The sequence below is a fragment of the Mobula hypostoma genome, chromosome 16, assembly GCF_963921235.1.
Source record: "Mobula hypostoma chromosome 16, sMobHyp1.1, whole genome shotgun sequence".
Classification (NCBI taxonomy): Eukaryota; Metazoa; Chordata; class Chondrichthyes; order Myliobatiformes; family Myliobatidae; genus Mobula; species Mobula hypostoma.
The window spans coordinates 28345160-28366096 of record NC_086112.1 but is presented as its reverse complement, the minus strand read 5'-3'; the positions used below and the strand labels follow the sequence as shown (position 1 = coordinate 28366096).

The following is a 20937-nucleotide window of genomic DNA, read 5'->3' as shown; positions in this document are numbered from 1 at the left end:
TAAAGTTCAGAAGATTCTTTGACAAATGTATAAATATATAACTTCCCTACCTGTAACTGGATTAATACTGGCTGCTATGTGAAAATGGCTGAGGGAATTTGCATGCAGAGGTGCATTCCTATGGAGTTCATGTGCATCCTGTTGGTGTGGTAAATACCCAGTATGTGCAACAAGGCCAGATGATCTCCTCCTCCCTATCCGAAACGGGCCAATATTCAACTGTAAAAGAACAATACAAATCAACATGAGATGCAAAACCTGTTCAACTGCATTAATTTTCTTGACATTTAGCACTGAGAATAAACACTTCAATTTATTCTTGCTTCCTTCAAAATAATATTTGTACCTTCTCCCGACTGGAGGCACTCCCTTTGAGGTTACTGGTTGCAATGATGGATTCAGACCACTGGGTGTAGCCTTCACCAGAAAGCAAACTATCACTAGGAAGTAAAGTCTCTGCCCATAACCGACAAATACTATCTTTGCAGCAGGTTAACAGGACATTACATGTGGAGCCCCTGTGGAGAAAAACGCTATTAAAGTCATATTCGATCGATGATTAAGGCCATATCATATCAAACATTTAAAAGAGAGATTATACTATAACTGAACATGTTGCATATTCTTTAAAACTGATAGGAAATCTTTATGAAATTTAATTAAATTTTAAAAACTGACAACATACTGAGAATATGTTCACAACAACTCACTCATATGGCAAATCATTCAGTACTTCACTCTTCTTTGCATTTGCTCATAAGACACTAAGGCATTAGATAAGTGGAACCTGATAAATTTATGCCCGAATTTGAAACTTGGATAGGACTAGAGATAGATCACCTTGAAGTACATATATCGATAAATTAGCAGACATAGATAAGAGATATTTCAGATTATTGAAAGTCATGGAGGCTTATCCACAATTTTTTATTTTTCTCTTGAAGTATCCAGGCCTTTAAGGAGCTGTGTGTCAGGCGGGCAGCGTCCATTATTAAGCACCCCCAGCACCCAGGACATGCCCTTTTCTCATAAGAGGTACAGAAGCCTGAAGGCACACACTCAGCGATCAAGGAATAGCTTCGTCCCCTCTGCCATCTGATTCCTAAATGGACATTGAACACGTGAACACTACCTCATTTTTTTTAGTTTTTTTTTGCACAATTTTTTTATCCATTCAATATACGTATACTGAAATTTATTAATTATTTTTTCTCCCATATTATGTGTTGCATTGAACTGCTGTTGCTAAGTTAACAAATTTCACAACATATGTTGGTGTTAATCAACTCGATTCTGATTCTGGAATCCAGCTTTAGAATCTATTATTGGAATCCAATTGATAGAAAAGTGTAAGTTGTCATTAAGAAAATAATTTGTTAACCAGGAACAGACTACATAAATATTGAGATAAGATCCCAACTCTCTAAGTTAACATACTTTTTTTTGAAGTAGGAGAGTCAATTAGGGCAGGGTATTTTGATCGTCTACATGGATTTTTAGCAAGACTTTAGACAAAGTCTGATTAGACTGACTGGTTGATAAAAGCAGAAGACACTAGTATCAAAGAGAGAGGGTAAATTGGATGCTAAAGTCACTCAGCAGAAGAAAGCAGAAGATAATAGTTGGTAGGTGCTTTCGTGACAAAAATCACGTTGGGACTAATTCTTTTTATGTTATATGTCAATGATTTGGATGATGGAATTGATGACTTCTTTGCAAAGTTTGGAGATGATACAAAGATAGGTGGAGGGCCAGGTGGTTTTGAGGAAGTAGAGGGGCTAAAGGATCTAAACAGATTAGCAGAATGGGCAAGGAGTGGCAGATGGAAGTGTATGTTCATGCACTTAGAAGAAATGAAAGAGTTGACTATTTTCTAAATGAAGAGAAAGTACAAAAGTCAAAAGTTAATTTGCAGGTTGATTCTGTAGTGTGGAAGGCAATTGCAATGTTAGCATTCATTTCAAGAGGACTAGAATATAAAAGTAATGTAATGTTGAGGCTTTATAAAGCATTGGTGAGGCTTCACTTGGAGTATTGTTAACAGTTTCGGGTCCCTTACCTTAGAAAGGAAGTGCAGAAACTAGAGGGGTTGAAGGAGGTTCACGAAAGTGATTCTAGAATTGAATGGCTTTTTATATGAAGAGCATTTGAAGGCTCTGGGCTTGTATTCACTAGAATTCAGAAGAATGAGGGGTGACCTCATTGAAATCTATCCAATGGTGAAAGGCCTTGATACAGAGGATGTGGACAGGATGTTTCTGATGGTGGAAAACTAGACCAGAGGACAATGCCTCATAATACAGGGGAGTCCTTTTAGAATGGAAATGAGGAAGAATTTCTTTAGCCAGAGAGTGGTGAATCTGCGGTACTTGTTGCCACTGGTAGCTGTGAAGGTCAAGTCTTTTGTATATTTAAGGCAGAGTTTGATAGATTCTTGATTGGTCAGGGCGTGAAGAGATACGGGGAGAAGACAGGAGATTGGGGCTGAAAGGAAAAATGGGTCAGTCATGATGAAATGGCAGAGTAGACTTGATGAGCCAAATGGCCTAATTCTGCTCCTATACCTTATTGGCTAAAAACTGTTATCAGTGAAGGTCTGTAGGGCTCACTACCCAGGCACTTCATAAATACAGTGGCATGCAAAAGTTTGGGCATCCCTGGTCAAAATTGCTGTTACTGTGAATAGTTAAGTGGGTAGAAGATGAAATGATCTCCAAAAGTCATAAAGTTAAAGATGAATTATTTTCAACATTTTAAGCAAGATTAGTGTATTACTTTGTTTTGTACAATTTTAGAGTGGGGAAAAAAGGGAAAGGAACACCATGCAAAAGTTTGGGCACCCCAAGAGATTTGAGCTCTCAGATAACTTTTACCAAGGTCTCAGATCTTAATTAGCTTGCTAGGGCTATGGCTTGTTCACAATTATCATTAGGAAAGGCCAGGTGATACAAATTTCAAAGCTTTATAAATACCCTGTCTCCTCAAACCTTGTCCCAACAATCAGCAGCCATGGGCTCCTCTAAGCAGCTGCCTAGCACTCTGAAAATTAAAATAAATGATGCCCACAAAGCAGGAGAAGGCTATAAGAAGATAGCAAAGCATTTTCAGGTAGCCGTTCCCTCAGTTCATAATGTAATTAAGAAATGGCAGTTAACAGGAACAGTGGAGGTCAAGTTAAGGTCTGGAAGACAAGAAAACTTCCCGAGAGAACTGCTCGTAGGCAAATCAAGACCCGTTTCATTGCAAAAGACCTTCAGGAAGATTTAGCAGACTCTGGAGTGGTGGTGCATTGTTCTACCGTGCAGCGACACCTGCACAAATATGACCTTCATGGAAGAGTCACCAGAAGAAAACCTTTCCTGCATCCTCACCACAAAATTCAGCATCAGAAGTTTGCAAAGGAACATCTAAACAAGCCTGATGCATTTAGGAAACAAGACCTGTGGACTGATGAAGTTAAAATAGACCTTCTTGGCCGCAATGAGCAAAGGTATGTTTGGAGAAAAAAGGGTGCAGAATTTCATGAAAAGAACACCTCTCCAACTGTTAAGCCCAGGGGTGAATCGATCATGCTTTGAGCTTGTGTTGCAGCCAGTAGCACGGGGAGCATTTCACTGGTAGAGGGAAGAAAGAATTCAATTAAATACCAGCAAATTCTGGAAGGAAACATCACACCATCTGTAAAAAAGCTGAAGATGAAAAGAAGATGGCTTCTACAACAGGATAATGATCCTAAACACACCTCAAAATCCACAATGGACTACCTCAAGAGGCACAAGCTGAAGGTCTTGCCATGGTCCTCAGAGTCCCCCAACCTAAACATCATCGAAAATCTGTGGATAGACCTCAAAAGAGCAGTGCATGCAAGACAGCCCAAGAATCTCACAGAACTACAAGCCTTTTGCAAGGAAGAACGGGTGAAAATCTCCCAAACAAGAATTGAAAGACTCTTAGCTGGCTATAGAAAGCGTTTACAAGCTGTGATACTTGCCAAAGGGGGTATTACTAAGTACTGACCATGCAGGGTGCCCAAACTTTTGCTTCGGGCCCTTTTCCTTTTTTGTTATTTTGAAACTGTAAATGGAAATAAAAAAAGTAATCTCGCTTAAAATATTAAAGATATGTGTCATCTTTAACTTTATGCCTTTTGGAAATCAGGTCATCTTTTACTCGCTTAGCTATTCACAGTAACAGAAATCTTGACCAGGGGTGCCCTAACTTTTGCATGCCACTGTATGATTTAGATTAGTTTATAGATGATCCAAAAGTGGTTGATAGCGAAGAGTAAAGTTTCAGACTGCAGAAAAATACTTAATGAATCCTACTGGCTGGGCAGAAAAGTGGAAATGGAATTTAGCTGAAAGTAGTACAAGGAAATACATTTAATGATGTACAATAGGCAATGGAATAAATGGCAGGGTATTATGTAATATGAAGGAATAAAAACTTAAAGAGTATGTCCATAGATCATTAAAAGCAGCAAGAATTATATAATATGCTACAAAGGGCTGCACTTATTGCTTAAATGATGTGGCAGACTATAACAGCAGGAAAACTATGTTAGACAAAAGAAAATCTGCAGACGCTGGAAATCTGAGCAAAACACACAAAATGCTGGAGGAACTCAGCAGGCAGGCAGTGTCTATGAAGAGTACAGTCAACGTTTTGGGCCAAAACCCTTTGGCAGGACTGGAGAAAAAAAGCTGAGGAATAGATTTGAAAGGTGGGAGGAGGGGAGGAGAGAAATGCCAGGCGACAGGTGAAACATGAAGGGGGAGGAATGAAGTAAAGAGCTGGGAACTTGATTGGTGAAAGAGACAGAAGGTCGTGGAAAAAAGAAAAGGTGGGGGGGAGGAACACCAGATGGAGGCGATGGGCAGGCAAGGAGATGAGGTGGGAGGAGGAAAAGGGGATGGGAAAGGGTGAAGGAGGGAGGCATTACTGGAAGTTTGAGAAATCAATATTCATACCATCAGGTTGGAGGCTTCTCAAATGGAATATAGGGTGTTGTTCCTGCAACCTAAAGCGTGGCATCATGACGACAGTGGAGGAGGCCAAGGATGGGCATATGAGATTTGGAATTAAAATGGGTGGCCACTGGGTGATCCCACTTTTTCTGGCAGGTGGAGCGCAAGTGCTCAGCGAGCGGTCTCCCAACCTGATGGTCTCATTGATAAACACAAGGCCACACCGGGAACACTGGACACAGTGTATGACCCCAACAGACTCACAGGTGAAGTCTGCCTCACTTGGAAGGACTGCTTAGGGCCCTGAATGGTAATAAGGAAGGTGGTGTAGGGGCAACTGTAGCACTTGTTCCGCTTGCAAGGATAATTGCCAGGAGGAGATCAGTTGGGAGGGACAAATGGACAAGGGAGTCGCGTAGGGAGCAATCTCTATAGAAAACAGGAAGTGCGGGGGGGGGTGGTGGGGAAAGATGTGCTTTGTGGTGGGATCCTGATGGAGATGGCGGAAGTTGCGGAGAATTTTGTGCTGGACGTCGAGGTTGCTGGGGTGTTAGGTGAAGACAAGAGGAACTCTATCCCTGGTAGGGTGGCAGGGGGATGGGTTAAGAGCAAACATGCGTGAAATGGAAGAGATGCGGTTGAGGGCAGTGTTAATGGTGGAGGAAGGGAAGCCCTATTCTTTGAAAAAGGAGGACATCTCCTTCATTCTAGAATGAAAAGCCTCATCCTGAGAGCAGATGAGGCAGAGATGGAGGAATTGAGAGAAGGGGATGGCATTTTTACAACAGGGTGGGTAGAGGTATAGTCCAGGTAGCTGTGAGAGTCTGTGTTGCCCATCCTATTGGGTTCAGTCTTTCACTGATTCTATTCAGTTTCTTGAATTTACTGTGATTGCCCACAAGAAAATGAATCTCCAGGTTATAAATGGTGACATGTATGTACTTTGAATTTTGCCTTAACTGCCAACACAATTAATCAAGAAGGGCTCTTCTATGTTGTAAGTTTTTTTCCCCAAAGTCATTATGCAATATGCTACAGAGAACAACACTGAATATAGGGCAGCTGTTACAGTTATACAAAACTATAATTATCCCAATATTAACAAAAAAAAACAAAGAACATTTTACCACATTAAAACGTCATGGAACAGTGACAGACAAAATAAGCTCAAAACACTGTAATTAGAGATAACAAATATATGCAAAACACACACACACAAAACGAACTAAATGTGCCATGTTATAAAAAATGAATAATAAAAGCATTTCAAAATTCATTTGAGTGCCGAGTTTCAATTTGTTTTCTCAATCAGAACCTTAATGGTTGCTGACAAGATCACTGTACCTAATTTTTCACATATCTGTCAATCACAAATAAGATAAGTATTTGCAATAATTATACATTGATTAGTTCTCTTTTTAAGTATTCAGTTAACCTTGGCATGTACTTGCTGGTCTTCCGCCAAGAAAATCCTGTCACAGCCCGAGGATGGGCTAAATACACAAAGGAAAAATCAATATCATCTTCTCCTTTATCTGCAGGAGTTACTGGTGTCATCACTGCTGATTGCCAGCTGCTAGAATTATACCACACTTTCACAAGACAATCATCCTGAGGAAAGGGCAAAGAGAGAAAAACAACTGTGAGCAATTTACTTATGGTTTGCATTTCTTATTGCTTGTTCCAAGTTTTGTAACTACAAAGTTACTGTTCACCTTGAACAATAAATAATTAAATTATGAAATATATGTATGAATCCATTATATCAACTGAGGAAATGAAATCTACACATAGTCTGTCTATATTTTACACAGGAAATCATAGCATGTATAACATATGGCATTCCTTTAGCAATTTTATCCCAGAAAATCCCCCACCTGAGCCTCTCAAAACACAATTGTATAAAAATAATTACAAAACTTCAGGAGCAGATTTTCAGGACAATGTTAAAAGATGAAGAGGGTAGAAAGAAAAAGGTTATTGGCAAGAAATCTAGAACATTTGGGATATGGTTTAGATTATTTGTTTTCATTTGTTTTGTTAACTTCAATTGATCATTTTCTCAATGTTAAATTGCTTATTTGCACAAATAAATTAGTGGGAAAAAGAAAAATAAGTTTCCTACTACTCTCTCAGTTAATGGGGTAACTGGTAGGAGGTGGTTCACTTAAGGCAGCTGACTGAGAACTTGTGGAACTTGGGAATGCAACTCCATTAGTTCTACCAAGACACAGCATAGTAACCACGCTATCAAACGTGGATTTTACCGAGGCAAAGATAAAGTTGTAAATTTATATTTAATGAAAGCACTGCAAAATTTTTAGAAAAATCTTGTTTGAATTTTGGTAGTTAGTTAATTTGATGGTGAGTCAACTGGGTTGTCTCGCTTGTGGTTTTGTAATTTCCTTCTTCCTTCATTGAGAGGAGGGTCTAAGTTATTATCTATTATACAGATTTAAATAAGACTGGCATTTTGAAACCAGATTGACAACAAGATAAAATAATGATGTATAAGTACTGTTGTAGGATTCTGTGAATAAAACATGCAGAAGTCACAGCCCTTTACTTCCATCACAAATTAAAAACACTTGCCTTACACTGACATCATTATGTCAGATACTGTCTCTTAAAGTGAACACAACTACTCAATGAGGTGCCTGTGAATTTTGTAGAATGATGTATTCTATTATGAACAATACCTGTCATCTGTCACCCATTACATTTCTCCACACAAGCCCACAAAGTATTCACCAAAACCAGCATTGAGAGTTTATACAAGCTGCCTGGCTTGGGTCCTATTGCCTTGGATGGAGTAACAGTTGGTGCCTCTGGCTCATCCAGGGATATACTGACACACACATGATCATGTCATGATGCAGGAGTATGGTAGTGGAACCATACAGGCCTATCTGGGCAGATTAAGGTGAGCTATAGAAATACATTCAGGTTTACCCTTCCTATCTACAAATGTTTGTACAATGAAAGTCTTTGTTAAACGACTTTATAGAACGATCCATTGTAAGGGGACTTAAGGAGTTGATGATAGGCATCAATTGTGGACAAAAACAAACGAGGTAGAACATAGGTCAACTGCAACTCAAGAGTGCTGTACACCATGAAGGGAGGTAGGAATAGGTGTAAACAAAAGATTGAGATTACTGAGGAGGGTGGAATACTGCTGAGACACTAACCAGGCATTTGTGGCATCAGGAATAGAATCACCTGGCACCCATAGCGGCTGCCCGTACACCAACTCGGCTGTGGAGGACTGCAGGTCCACTTTTTGAGCTGTTCTGAACCCCAGCTTGATCCATGGGAAACAACTGTTCCAACACTCATCTGACAGGGAGGCCCTGAGAGCAGCCATGAAGGACCATGAAACCGCTCGCATACGCCACTGCACTGCAGGCATTTCGCCCTGACATAAGGGACCGTGGTTGGAAGAAATATCAGATGGGGTGCCAAACTGATTAACCTAGGTGTTGATGAACACCCGAGCCATATCCACAGCTATCATCAATGCTAGACCACCTGGAAGTAACATCCACCATGAGGAGATGTGTGAATCCATGGGTGGGAGAGCAGGACCAACCAGATTCCACACTGACGTGATCAAACCATCGTTCAAGGACCTTGAAGTGTTGATGGTGCCCAAACGTGATAATTAATTTTCACCCGCTGACACACAACAAACACAGGCTGCACTCCAGTCTCACACGTCCTTCCTAAGGCCATGTCACACAAACCTTAAAGCAATCAGTTTCTATGAAGCCTTCCTGCCTGGATGTGAAAGGCTGTGAACGGAGTTAAAAATAGTACAACTTCAGACTGTAGGCAATATTGGGCAAGTGCGACCAGTTGAGACATCGCACAGGAGAGAAGCTCCTAAACTTGACATCAGCCCACCACAGGCCTGTGACTACTGTCCTGTAAGTGTGGACCTCTGGATCAGTAACTTGGTCGGCTGCCTTGCCAGCATAGTCAACCCTGACGTATAGCTTTGACTTCGGTCCGTGTCAGGCAATCAGCCAGCATTATTTTTCCCTTTGATGTGCTGTATGTCAGTCGTGAATTCTGAAATGTGGGGCAGGTGGCATTGCTGCAGTGCAGACCAATGGTCTGAGGCTTTGCCTGTCATGTGCACAAGGGGTTTGTGGTTAATGAAAGCTAGAAATGCGGACCCTCCAGTAGTAAATGAAAATGGCGGTCAGCCAGGTAGAGACAGAGAAGTTTGGGGTCAAACATGCTGTACTTCCTCTGGGTGGGGGTGGAGGGGTGTAGCAGCTGGATGAAGAATATGAGCGGTTGCTACATGCCTCCAACCAACTGTACATGCATAGCACCCACAGCATAATCTGAGGTGTCAGTCGGGATGGCTATAGGTGTGTTTGGGAGTGGGTGCGCCATTTGAAAGGGCTCATTTGGTGTCATCAAATGCTCTGGTCATGTCAACTGACATACTATTATGGGCACTGCTTTTCACAGAATTTTACAAGGGGAGCACAAGTTCAGCAGCTCACGGAATGAAACAGTGTTAGAAATTCACCATACCTGAAAACTCTTGCAGTGCTTTGGTAATGCAGGGCAATGGAAAGTCCAGAATAGCACTGACTTTTGACGGTAGGAGTGTTGCACTTTTCTGCAGAGTTGCAGTGGTCAAGAAAGTCAATAGCAGACAACTCGAGCTGGCATTTAGTGGGGTTAATAATCAGTCCATGTTGGCTTAAGCACTTGAAAAGTGAGCAGAGATGTGCTGAGTGTCCGGTTTTGGATTCGTCAGCATCAAGTATGCTGTCCAGGTAAACAAAAAGATCTAAATCTTTTAACACAGAGTCCATTGATCACTGGAAAGTCTGTGGTGTATTTTTCAGGCCTAACGGCATGTGCAGAAACTCAAATAGGCCATATGGAGCTATAACATCAGTTTTGGAAACGTCCTCAGTACACACAGGCACCTGATGGCAGCCTGACCAAGTCTGCTTTAGAAGAAATTATCTTTCAGGCTAAACGTGCTGAAAAGTCTTGAATATGTGAGTAACGATCAGAGATGGTAGCCTTGTTAATACAGCAGTAATCACATGGACAGCAACCACCATCGGGCTTAGGGACCATGTGAAGAGGTGAGGCCCAAGGGCTATTCAGCCTGCTTACAATGCCAAGCATTTGCATGATCTTCAATTCAGCCTTTGTGGTGGTCAGGTTTTGAGTCCAGTCTATGTGCATGGGTGTGGAACAGCAAGCCAGTTGTGGAAATGTGGTGCTCAACCCCTGCTGTTTCATGGTAGTGTAAAATCTGGGCTTGAAGAGATTTGGGAATTCGGCCAGCAGGCGAGTGAATTCACTTGGTGGTGCATGCATTAAACAGTCCTTGCAGGGAACTTACTGAGAGTACAGAACAACAAAACAAAGTCCTTTGCATCCACAAGTCAACAGTTCTTAAGATCTACTAACAGTCCTTCGGCACACAGAAAATCTGTGCTGAGCAGAGGTCTTGCAACTTTAGGCAAGACAAAGTCCCATGTGTAGCGTCGTTCGTTGAAGAAGAGCATCACACGTTGTGTCTCGTAAATCCAGATCATCTGCCGTTGGCAGCCTCCAGCGAGGATCCATCACTCTCTGCCTTATAAACAATGCGTGATACTGGCAGCACATTCACTTGAGTGTCCATGTCACATCAGAAGCATCACCCTAAAAGTGTGTCTCTAATGAACAGAAAATAATCCTGGCAGCTGGAACCCATGGTGCTCACAGGCCTCTGATGTCCTGATGCGCTGGCACTGTTGAAGCTGCATGGCTGTTGGCACTTCTTGGTGTTCATGCCGAGGCGTGTGAGGTAAAAACATAGACCCAGCATTGTCCGGTGTGGAGTCACGGGCGTGAGTCTGCTGGAGGTTCTGTTGACAGGGCTTATTGAGACAGGGAGAGAAAGGAAAGGAAAGATGCACCTTTGCCTGGCTATTAGCCATTTTAGAAAGCTTTCTATAGTCCTTCACGAGTGTATTAGCAAGGGCCATGCGAACTTAATCAGGCAATTATAGAGTTCTTTAAAAATAAAACGAGGATGGTGCTTGCCCAGGAAAAATAGCATGTGGTTCATTAGTCTGAAGGCCAACCATCACCCAGACCAGGCAAAGAGAGCAACTGTTTGGCGTGCTGATACGCAGACAGTCCAAAAGTCTATAAATAGGTGAGTTTTCAGAGTGACATACTTATCACAATTAGGCAGGTCTTCAAGTAGATGCAACATTCTGGTGGTAGTGGAAATACTTAGCAATGCTTGACGCAGTAATACTTGGCACTGTCCGCTGTGATTTCTCGCAGCATGAACTGGGCTTCCACTCATGCAAACCATGTGCTAGTGTGCTGTGCTGTGCTGCTCACAGAACTCCAGCAAAGGCAAAATGACTGCATTGGTCAACATGTTGTTGAGTAACACTGAAATCATCCAAGAACGTTAAGGTTACCAATGTAGGATTTCTTCAATAAAACAACTGACTTGTTTTATGTGCTTAACAAAAGCTGCAGCCCTTTACATCCATTACGAACAAAACAAAACCAGTTGCCGCAAAACTGACGTCATTACGCCAGACACCATCTCTCAAAGTAAATATAACAGCTCAATGACGGTGTTTGTGAATTATGTGGAACAGTTTGTTGAACTGTCACCCATTACATTACCCTACACTGTATATAGCCAGTTGATAATTCTAATTAAAACAGATCCATAGCAACCACATCTATATTTGTGGAACATCAGCACAGATTAGATGCTGTGATGCATCAGTAAGGAGGAAAATTGCCTAGGTGGTTTGTTCCAAGAGATAATCACACTGAGTTGATCAAGAACTGCAAAGCTAGTCAATCATGAGGGGCATAAGAATGTGACTATAAATTAAACAGGTATAACAATCCAGAAGGTATTATCAGAAGAGCCTCAGCCTTTAACAGCCATCTAATAGGTACACAATTGTTGTAGAGTGTAGAAGGATAAAGCTGATAACAGCAAAGACATTGCAAGTTGAGGGAATAAAAAGTAATGTAATAGTTACAGGAGACAGTAATGTGAGGAGAATAGATAAAATTGCTACGAGAACAAGTCCTGAAGGTTGTGTTGCTTGCCTGATGCCAGAACATCTCTATAAGACTGGACAGGAACTTGAACGGAAGTAGAATGGGAAACTTCCACTGGGAAACAACAGATAGGACTAGCTGGAAGTTCTATTATAGGTGCAAGAGCAGGCGGGGTCCAAATGAAAAAATAAGTCACACAAAGGGAACAGTTTCTGGATTATTAAATAAGCCACGTGCAAATTGGCACAGGATCAAGAAATTGAATGTGTGGCTCAAAAGTTTAATATTGGAGAACTAGACATCTATTCATGGGGAACTGGTACTACTAGTACCATGGAAATAGCTGTTCCATTGAGAGAGGCTTCAATAAGCCAGAACTACTACACTATGAATCAAATAACTAAAAGTGTGGATAAAGTGTTAAACGAAATATTTAGGAGGATTTATGCGGGAATAAATTTAGACTGTTAAAGAAGGAGGACAAGCTGATACTGCAGGGTAGTAAAATTGGTAATTAATGACAGGAATGAACAACGAATAGTCAGGATGCACAATCGCTCCACCCTCCCTATCATCCTCCACTCCGGTGTCCTCTCAGGCCTAGTGCTGAGCCCATTGCTGTACACTCTGCTCACACATGACCGCATGGCCAAACACCCGAGTAATCACTCATCAACTTTGCTGATGATGTGACAGTGGTGGGGCTCATCACAAACAAAGATGAGATGGCCTGGAAAGGAGGTGAAAGAGCTTGAGGCCAGGTGCCAGGTCAATGTCAACAAGACAAAAGAAATGCTCATTGATTTCAGGAGAACTCGCAACACTTACAACCTTCTTTACATTGGCGGCACAGCAGTGGAAACGCTGAGGAATGGGACCCTCTTGGGGTTTCACAAATGGCCGTTATTCAGCACACCAAAGGCTCAGCCTAAGAGCTTTGCTCGCCTTCGGAGGACCGAGATTTTGTGGCTCTGGAGACGGTCGGGGCGGGGGGTAAGAATTGGAGGTCGGTGCCTCTGCAGGACATCTGAGATCTTTGGGCATACAGCTCGGAAAAAACTACGCAACGGACTTTTAACACCGTAAACCACGGTGTAGTCTGTTATGTCTCTCCTCTTACTGTGAAACGGAGACTTTCTCCCTTATTGTGTGGGGGGCGGGGGAAGAGAGAGAGAGAAAGAGAGAAAGAGAGAAAGAGAGAAAGAGAGAAAGAGAGAAAGAGAGAAAGAGAGAAAGAGAGAAAGAGAGAAAGAGAGAAAGAGAGAAAGAGAGAGCGCACGCACCAGTGGTATGTCAAATACTGGGTGAACAAGTAGTCTTTGGGGTAACTGCACTGCAAGTCTGTATCTTTGCTGTTGCTTTGCTCACGCTTCAGTGCTCGGTGGCGGGTGTCGAAGCTTTTTTTTGCCGGTGGGGGGAGGGGGGGATTGTTGCTTGCTGCCGCTTATGCGCAGGAGGGAGGGGAGCTTGGGGGGGGGGGACTTTGGGGGTTCTAACATTTAACTGTCATTCATTTTTTGGGGGCACTCTTCTGTTTTCATGGATGGTTGCGAAGAAAAAGCATTTCAGGATGTATATTGTACACATTTCTCTGACATTAAGTGTACCTTTGAAACCTTCAAAACCCCTGGAAGTACATAGGTTGCACAACCTCCCATGGTTCCAGAACCAAATCTATACAATCAGGAAGGTTCACCAACACCTCTACTTTCTGAGGAGGCTGAAGGTAGTTGGACTATGCACATTTATACTCTCAGCATTTTCCAGAAGCACAGCAGAGAACATCACTGCATGGTATGGAAACTGCACTGCAGAGGACAGGGAGGCACTACACCATGTAGTCAAAATTGTCCAATGCTTAACAGGCATCAGCCTACCTGCCATCAAGGACATATATACAGAAAGGTGCCAGAAAAGGGTCAGTTACATTATGAAGGATTCCACCCATCCTGCTCATAGACTGTTTGTTCCACTCCCATCAGGGAGGAGGCTGTGTAGCATCCGTGTCAGGACCACCAGACTCGGAAACAGATTTTCCTCATGCAGTGAGGCTGATCAATACCTCCATCCACGAACCCACTCTCCACAACCACTACTTCATTATTTCCTTTCAGAGTCGCCTTATGTAGACACTTCTGCGCCTAGTGTCACTTTATGGACATACCTAAGATAGTTTATATACATAGATTAATTGGATTTATACTTATTGTGTTTTTATTATTATTGTGTTCTTTATCTTATTGTGTTTTTTTGTGCTGTAATTATTTTGTCTGCTTTACACTTGTGTACAGGAAATGCTATTAAACAATCTAGGATCCTGATTCTTGAAGAGTCATAAAACACAAGAGAAAATCTCAAGTCAGGATCACAGCAGAAAGAAAATAAAATGAAGTCTCTTCATCTGAAGCAGAACAAAGTAATGGAACAAATGGACATAAATGATGGATCATACCCATTAGAGATGCAACTTGCAAAGTGACCAAGGTTGGGAATCAAATATTTCAGGATACTAACATTGAAATAGAGGAGGATTTGTGATAATAATGGATAGAATAAAGCCATGAAAAAGATTTCAGCTTGAAAAGATCAATTTGGATAGAGATAAGAAACAAGGAGCAGATAATATTGGTGGAAGTTGACTAATACTACTGCTCTTTGAATCTTATAAAGAGCACAGTATAAACATGAAAATTACAGAATTGCGTAGCAATAAAATGAGATAAAATGAGGATAATTCAAGTAGTTGCACTACTTGAAAATCTGCACTCCAAAACAAGCTGTGTCTAAAGCCAAAATGTCTTAGTAGTTACAAACCTGGCAACTGCACGACTGCAGAGAAAGGCAGTGATGTACAACATGGGCTACAGTTCGACTATTGTGGAGTCTGGAATCCACATTATAAGAAAGATATAGGTATAGAGGAGATTTAAAGATTCACTGCCAGAGCTGGAAAGATTGGATAAGTGATGCTCAATTTCTTTGGAACAGAGAAGGCTAAAAAGAGACTTAACAGAAAGATGTAGATAAAAAGAAGAGCCTTATTTTCCATTAGAAATGCCAAAAGCCTGGGGTATAGAGTTACAATCATTGGAAGATTTAAAGGGCATTGAGAATAAGCACTCAGAGGCCACTTTATTAGGGATACCTGTACGTGAATGCAAATATCTAATCAGCAAATTGTTTGGCAGTAACTCAATTCCTAAAAACATGCAGACATGGTCAAGAATTTCAGTTATCAGTGAGAGCAAACATCAGAATAGAGAAGTAATGTGATCCAAGAGACTGTGACCATGGAATCATCGTTGGTGCCAGACAGGGTGGTTAGAGCATCCCAGAAACTGCTGATCTCCTGGGATTTTCATGCATAATAGTCTCTAGAGTATACAGAGAATGGTGTGAAAAACCAAAACAAAAATCCAGTGAGCAGTAGATCTACGGGCAAAGATGCTTTGATAATTAAAGGGGTCTGAGGAAAATAGCCAGACTGGTTCAAGCTGACAGGAAGGTGGCAGTAATTCAAATAACCAGGTGTTACAACAGTGCTGTACAGAAGAGCATCTCTGAACGCACAACACATCAATCCTTGAAGCAGATTGGCTACAGCAGCAGATGATCACAAACATATACTCAGATGTTATATGGCAAGATCGACCAAGTGGTCATAGAATCTTAGGTCCACCCTTGACATGTTATCCATCAAGTAACATTTGATGCTAATCCCATTTAACGGCATTTGGTCGACAGCCTTTTGTGCCTTGGCAATTGAAACCTACCACATATTGAAAGGCCTAGATAGATTGGATGTGGAGAGGAAATTTCCTATAGTGAGAGAATCTAGGACTAGAGGACATGGCCTCAGAATTGAGGGACATCCATTTAGAACATAAATGAGGATTTTATTTTTAGGCAGAGAGTAGTGCATCTTTGGAATTAATTGCACAGATAATGCAAGCCAAGTCATTGCGAATATTTAAAGCAGTGGTTGATATGTTCTTGATTAATCAGGGTATCAAAGGAGAATGGGGTTAAGAGGAATAATACATCAGCTATGATGGTATGGTAGAGCAGTTAATGGGCTAAAATGTCTAATTCTACTCCCTGGTCTTATTTGAGTGCTCATCTAGATACTTAAGTACAGTGAGAGTCCTTGCCTCCACCAGCCTTCAAGAAGTGAATTCAAATTTCAGCCACCTAGTGGGTGAAAGAACTTTCTTATATCACCTCTAAAGTGCTTGAAGCACCTTAGCTTAGATCTATGCCTTCTGGCTATAGACACTTCAGCTATATAGAAAATCAACCATTACATCTCTTAATCTTGCACACTTCTATCAAATCACCACCATCCTCATCAGACGTAGACTATACTTGACTTCAGACTATAACTGCATTCATAAATTACTTTTAAGTGGCTTGGAACACCACTCAGTTCAATGGCAATTAAGAGAAATAAAAAACGCAAAATTCACTTTCAGAAAAGATAAAAAATTAAGTTTGAGTTGCATCCTTCTTTCAGCATTGAATTACTATGATCTACATTATATTAATATGTCATTACTTGTTGTGCTGTCAAGTTAACTTGTTTAGAATACTCTGATGAAATTTTGGAAAATATTGATTATAGTGTAAAAAAAATCTTGTACCAAGGGTTGTGATGGTTAGAAATAATCTGATAAAGGTGTCAATGCTTTCCTCAAGATGCCATTGGCATTACATTAGCATCTACGGAGTATTTTGTTTAGCTGTTAGAGTGTGTACAATCACTAATCCAGATTGCATTTTAACAACATTAATGCTTAAAAAGAATGTGCTTTGAGTACAAAGATCATTTGCTGGAATTGCTGAGGCTATAATCATTATGGATAGAATGTGGTAATTTTAAGTGTTTGCCCTCTTCATCTCCTTGAATATGAGCCAAGGTATCAACTGCACATGGACAGGAGTTATTGACATCTCAGAATCATGACTCAGTAAGGCAACTGCAAGTATTCTTGCAAACTACAAGATCCCATGAACATCAATGTGAAGAATTCTGCAGTGGCGTTTTCCCGGGCCAAAGAAAAGAAGGGGTCGCCAAATTAGTGTAAATTCACAGTTAAAAGTGAACTGTATCATATGATCAGAAATACAAATATTGTCAACATAGTTCTCATCCAGTTAACCATACAATAACACTGACACAATTGTGCTATTTGCAACTGTCCCCAACTGTCCTTATAGTGTGAGAGTGTGCATGTGGAGGTCTATAAAACTAATATACAGTATAACATTTGTTAACCATTTGCAATTACCTGGTTTGCTGCATGAATTACTCAAAAAATGTGGTCCGATCTTCATCTAAGTCACAATAATAGATAAACACAATCCACCTAAATTAATAACACACAAACAATTGTACTTCTCATCGATGCTAAGTACACCATTTAAACAATAGCAGTCTCGTTTTGAAAACGTATTTGAACCTCTGGGGTAATGCCTTCTCCAAAAGCTATTTGGAGTCGGATGTTCCAATCAATAAGATTAAAGGGTGAGTTGTGGAGGTGTCCAGCCCTATTTTAAAAAAAGACACACAAAGTCAGGTTACTGACAGAGCCTGCTCTTCTCAAGAAAGATCTGTTTATGCGAACCAAGCCTCAATCAAAACAACTTTCGGAGGAACTTAGAAGAAGAATTGTACAGATCCGTGAAACTAGAAAAGGCTACAAAAGCATTTCTAAAGACCTGAGTGTTTATCAGTCCACAGTAAGAGAAATTCCCTAGAAATGGAGGAAATTCAGTACTGTTGCTACTCCCTGTGGGAGTGGGCACCCTGCAAAGAATGTACTAAGAGAACAATGTGCAATGCTGTAGGAGGTGAAAAAGAATCCAACGGTAACAGTGAAAGACCTATGGAAATCTCTAGAACTTGCTTAAGTCTCTGTTCATATGTCCTCTATAAAAAAAACATCGAACAAGAATGGTGTACGTGGAAGGACACCATGGAAGAAACTGCTGCTGTCCAAAAAAAAAAGCACAACAACATTACTGCACACCTTAAATTTGCAAAAGACCACCTGGATGTTCCACGACACTTCTGGGACAATATTCTGTGGACAGATGAGACAAAAGTTTAACTTTTTGGTAGAAAGGCACACTTCTATGTTTGGAAGAAAAAGAGCATTGCACACCAACACCAAAATCTCATCTAACTGTGAGGCATGGTGGAAGGAGCATCCTGGTTTGGAACTGCTTTGCTGCAATCATTGAGGGAACAATGAATTCAAAATTGTATCAAGACATTTTACAGGAGAATATCAGGGTAGTGGTCTGTCACCTGAAGCTTAATAGAATTTGAATGTTGCAACAAGACAATGACCCAAAACACAACTGTAAATCAACAAAATGGTTTTTAAAAAATTCATGTTTTGGAATGGCTAAGTCGGAGTCTAGACCTTAACCCAATTGAGATGCTATGGCATGACCTGAAGAGGGCTGTTCAAGCAAGGTACAGGTGTCCCCCGCTTTTCGAACGTTCGCTTTACGAAACCTGTTACGAAAGACCTACATTAGTACCCTGTTTTCATTCAGAAGGTGTTTTCACTGTTACGAAGAAAGGTAGCGCGCACCCCGAGCAGCCACTCTGCCCCGGATTCGGAACGGTATTGCTTTAACACGTTGCATTGAGCAGCCGTTAGCAAGATGAGTTCTAAGGTGTCGGAAAAGCCTCAAAGAGCTCGTAAGGGTGTTACACTTAGCGTAAAACTGGACATAATTAAGCGTTTCGATCGTGGTGAACAAAGCAAGGACCAAGTGAGTTTGGCTTGTGGAAGTTGACGAAGATGATGTTGAAAAGGTTTTGGCATCCCATGACCAAGAACTGATAGATGAAGAGCTGATGCAATTGGAAGAGGAAAGGATAACAATCGAAACTGAACGCAGGAAGTGAAGCAACTGCGTGAGATTTTCGCTGCAATGATAAAGTATGACTTTAATCTTGAAAGGTTTAGGGAATATTTGCAGGATGGTTTGAGTGCTTGCAAACAACTGTATGATAGAAAAATGCGTGAGGCTCAGCAGTCAAGCAAGCCTTCCACATTAGCCACAGCAGACGACGAACCTCAACCTTCGACATCGAGGCGAGCAGTCATAGGAGAAGATGAGCTGCCTGCCCTGATCGACGATGAGATGACACCCCTGTGTCCCACCACCCCAACACCCGAGCCCCGGACAGATACTGTACCGATTCGCAAAGAACGCAGCAGCAGCCGGGAGGCACACAATTTCCAATTGCACCGCCTCTGATCTGGGCCGACAATTACGTGTTGGCGGCATCTAATTAATTAGCATGTTTATTTCAGCTTTTTTCTTAACAATGTGCTGTGTGTCTCCCAGCTCTTGCTGCATTCTTTGCGGTAATGTATCGGGTCGGCGGTTAAATGTGTTTGATAATGACATGAAGAGTACAATTGTTTGTGTGTTATTAATTTAGGAAGATTGTGTTTGTCTATTATTGTCTATTATTGAAACAAGTAGAGCTGTTCAGAGTTAGAATCAGTCAAAACAAATATGATTTTTCAGCTCTGTCTGGATTATCCACCTTCACAAGCATCTTCAAATTCTAGTAATACCTGATTTACATAAAGTATAATTAAATAAACCTGAAAGTATCTCTTAATTAGATCAGTGCTCTAAAACAAGTAAACATAAGCAATGAATACCTTTCCTGCAGTGGCAAAAAAATCACCATCTGGAGACACCTTTAATAGATGGATGGGTGTTGCAGTTCTGTAAAAGCAAGTTAACATTCTGAGCTAACTACTAATCTTAGAAAGTAATAAACAGATCACTAATACTCAGTCTAAGGTTTCAAATGTAATTGAAAATGTTCAGGCTATGGAAAGTTGAACGAAAGGAAAACACAATTTGTTTTTCTGGGAAGTGTTGGATCAAAGCATCTGTGGAAAGAGAAAATGTTAACATTTTAGGTCAGGGACTTTTTGTCTGTTCTCATTTCAAATTTTCAGCACCTGCAGCTTCTTGCACAAATTATCATTCATATTTGAGGCTGTGAGGTAGACAGACAACAATATTTCACCATGAGGCATGATAATGAAAATTTAATCTTGTCCTTCAGCCTGCTAAAACTTTAAAAGTATTTGGATAGGGAAAGTGTCATTGAATTTTCATTCATGCTTGTTAAATGTCATCAAAGTACCTCTTTCCCAGCAGCAACTATGATCAGATAATTGAGCATCACCTTCAATTTGAATTCTATTATAGTGTTGAAGTACATTTAGTTTACGAGAAAGGACTAAAAATAATTTAACAAGATCAATAGAAAAGCAAACACTGATTTTATATACCGTGTAAATTGTTGTACTGTAAATCATATTGGGCTCTACCTGTAGCCAGCCAAAGGATAATTAAATTCTGTGATCAAGGTAGCCGCAGTGGCTCTGTGGTTGTTATAATTTTTGATGTTAGAGGAATCAAGGGCCAAGGAGCAAGTACAGTAAGCTAATGATAGCATGAGAGAACAACCATGATCTTCTAGAATGGCAACACAGGCTCAAAAAGACTGAAAGGTCTACTCCAGTATTTATATTTGACAGATTTTCCAAATAATTTACACACCAAAACAAAATTGGAAATACAATTGTAAGATAATTGATATAGTTACTTTAATTAAGTTACCAGGGGAAATAAATTGACAAAGTATTAGGATATGCATCAACAATACACTAATAAACGTAGCCTGGTGACACAACACTAGTGCTGCTACATTACAGCACCAGATAGCTGGTTTGATCCTAACCTTATGCACCGAGTAGAGTTTGCACATTCTCCCTGTGACCATGAGCTTCTAACAGTGCTATGGTTTCCTCTCTCATCCATGAAACATCATAGGTCTTTCTCTCCATTT

General features: G+C 40.8%; 1 protein-coding gene across 6 annotated transcripts in view; it reads right to left on the bottom strand.

Annotated features, from left to right (window-relative positions):
- dmxl1 (Dmx-like 1) overlaps positions 1-20937 on the bottom strand; it is a 201695-nt gene that overhangs the window by 128692 nt on the left and 52066 nt on the right. For 5 of the 6 annotated variants that reach the window (XM_063068695.1, XM_063068698.1, XM_063068696.1 and 2 more), the window contains exons 6-9: positions 19733-19799; positions 6403-6578; positions 347-518; positions 51-219 (exon numbers count right to left, since the gene is read on the bottom strand). In XM_063068695.1, coding sequence (XP_062924765.1) covers positions 51-219; positions 347-518; positions 6403-6578; positions 19733-19799 — 584 coding nt within the window. Of the gene's footprint in view, positions 1-50; positions 220-346; positions 519-6402; positions 6579-9518; positions 10341-19732; positions 19800-20937 lie in introns of those variants that run through there. The other variant, XM_063068700.1, reaches the window with a different exon arrangement.